The 2,411-nt window shown below is 39.8% G+C and overlaps 1 protein-coding gene across 1 annotated transcript; it reads right to left on the reverse strand.

The window, feature by feature from the left end:
- LOC130962956 (uncharacterized) lies at positions 1-694 on the reverse strand. Its single transcript, XM_057889113.1, has 2 exons — positions 574-694; positions 1-362 (listed from the first exon to the last, which is right to left on the reverse strand). The coding sequence occupies exons 1-2, from the start codon at positions 692-694 to the stop codon at positions 1-3; spliced, it is 483 nt and encodes a 160-aa protein (XP_057745096.1).
- Between the last annotated feature and the right edge of the window lie 1,717 nt (positions 695-2,411).

The following is a 2,411-nucleotide window of genomic DNA, read 5'->3' on the forward strand; positions in this document are numbered from 1 at the left end:
CTAGTTCAGTAGATGAGTGGACCTCTGGCGATCAATCTCGCCTCCAAGATAGTGCTTCAACCTCTGGCCATTTACTGTAAATTTCCTGTCAGAATTCTCTTCCTGTATTTCCACATGACCATATGGTGAAGCTCTGGTAACCACAAATAGTCCTGACCACCGGGATTTCAGCTTCTCAGGAAAGATTTTGAGCCTTGAATTATACAGAAGCACTCTTTGTCCTGGCTCAAAGAATCTGATGGCAATCTTCTTGTCATGCAGTAGCTTGGTTCTCTCCTTATAGAGCTTGGCATTCTCATAGGCTGAATATCTGAATTCATCAAGCTCATTCAACTGAAGCATTCGCTTGATTCTTGCAGCTTCTGAATCAAGATTCAGATATCGGATTGCCAGTAAGCTTTATGCTCCAAATCAACTGGAAAGTGATAGGCTTTGCCATAGACCAACTGATAAGGAAAAATGCCAATGGGAGTCTTGTACGCTGTCTGGTATGCCCATAGAGCATTATCAAGCTTCCTAGACCAGTCCTTTCTTGAAACACAGACGGTCTTCTCTAGAATCCTCTTAAGTTACCTGTTGGAAACTTCAACCTGTCCACTTGTCTGAGGGTGATAGGGGGTTGCCATTTTATGACGGACTCCATATCTCTACAGAAGAGAGTCCAGCTGTCTGTTGCAGAAATGGCTTCCTCCATCACTAATGAGTGTCCTTGGGACACAAAACCGGCTAAAGATATATCTCTGAAGAAAGCTCATTACCACTTTGGCATCATTGGTTGGCAAAACCACAGCTTCTACCCACTTGGACACATAGTCAACTGCCACTAGAATATAGTTATTTGAATGTGAGGGTGGAAAAGGTCCCATGAAATTAATACCCCACACATCAAACAACTCAACCTCAAGAATCCCCTACTGTGGCATTTCATGGTTGGCAGGGAGATTCATGGCTTTTTCACATCTGTCACAGTGCTTTACAAATGCTCTTGAGTCCCTGAAGAGAGTCGGCTAGTAAAACCAGCTTTGAAGGACCTTTGTAGCTGTCCTTTCACCACCAAAGTGGCCTCCATACTCAGAACCATGACAATGCCAAAGAATTTGCTGTTTTCCTTCATCTGGGACACACCTTCGGATGATTCCATCTGAACACCTTTTAAAAATGTATGGTTCCTTCCAAATGTAGTACTTTGCATCAGTCAATAGCTTCTTCACTTGTTGCCTACTGTACTCCTTTGGGATAAAATTCATGGCCTTATAATTTGTAATGTCTGCAAACCATGGAGCCTGCTGAATGAGGAACAATTCCTCATCTGGAAACGTCTCAGTCACAGCTGTGGGTGGTTGTACTCCTGCTTCAGGCTCAATTTTGGAAAGATGGTCAGCTACTTGATTCTCTGACCATTTCCTGTCTTTTATCTCAATATCAAACTCCTGAAGGAGTAACACCCATTTGATTAATCTTGGTTTAGAATCCTGTTTGGTTTGAAGGTACTTTAAAGCAGCATGATTAGTATAAATAATAACCTTAGAACCAAGTAAATAAGACCTAAACTTATCAACAACATACACGACATCTAATAATTCCTTTTCTGTAGTTGTGTAATTCTTTTGGGCATCATTTAACACACGATTGGCATAGTAAATGACATGTACAAGCTTACCATGCCTCTGTCCTAAAATAGCTCCTATAGCAAAGTCACTAGTATCACACGTTAATTCAAATGGTAGATCCCAGTCAGGGGGAGCTATAATGGGAGCAGAGGTAAGGTTTGCTTTCAGAGTTTCAAAAGCATGCAAACAATCAGAATCAAAGACAAAAGGAACATTAGCAACCAATAGGTTGCTTAGAGGTTTAGCAATTTTAGAAAAATCCTTTATAAATCTTCTATAAAATCCTGCATGACCCAAGAAATTCCTGACTGCCTTAACATTTGTTGGTGGTGATAATTTTTCAATTACCTCCACCTTTGCTCTATCAACCTCAATTTCTTTACTTGAGATTCGGTGTCCAAGAACAATACCTTCTGTAACCATAAAATGATATTTTTCCCAATTTAAAACAAGGTTTAATTCTTGACACCGTTTCAAGACAAGAGATAAATGCTTAAGGCAGGATTCAAAAGAATTACCAAAAATAGAAAAGTCGTCCATAAATACCTCAATAAACTTTTCAACCATATCAGAAAAAATTGAAAGCATACACCTCTGAAAAGATGCTGGAGCATTGCAAAGTCCAAAAGGCATTCTTTTGTATGCAAATACTCCAAAGGGGCATGTGAATGCTGTCTTCTCTTGATCTTGAGGGTACACTGCAATTTGATTATATCTAGAATATCCAACTAAAAAACAATAAAATGTATGACCAGCTAACCTCTCAAGTATCTGATCAATGAAAGGCAGGGGGAAATGATC

The sequence above is a fragment of the Arachis stenosperma genome, chromosome 2 (genome assembly GCF_014773155.1).
Source record: "Arachis stenosperma cultivar V10309 chromosome 2, arast.V10309.gnm1.PFL2, whole genome shotgun sequence".
NCBI lineage: Eukaryota > Viridiplantae > Streptophyta > Magnoliopsida > Fabales > Fabaceae > Arachis > Arachis stenosperma.

Excerpts from the sequence above, each read along its gene's own strand:
- LOC130962956 (XM_057889113.1), bottom strand. The coding sequence starts at position 694 with ATGGAGGAAGCCATTTCTGCAACAGACAGCTGGACTCTCTTCTGTAGA. Across the intron at positions 363-573 it reads CAGGTTGAAGTTTCCAACAG|AAGCTGCAAGAATCAAGCGA; the intron begins GTAACTTAAGAG and ends ATCTTGATTCAG.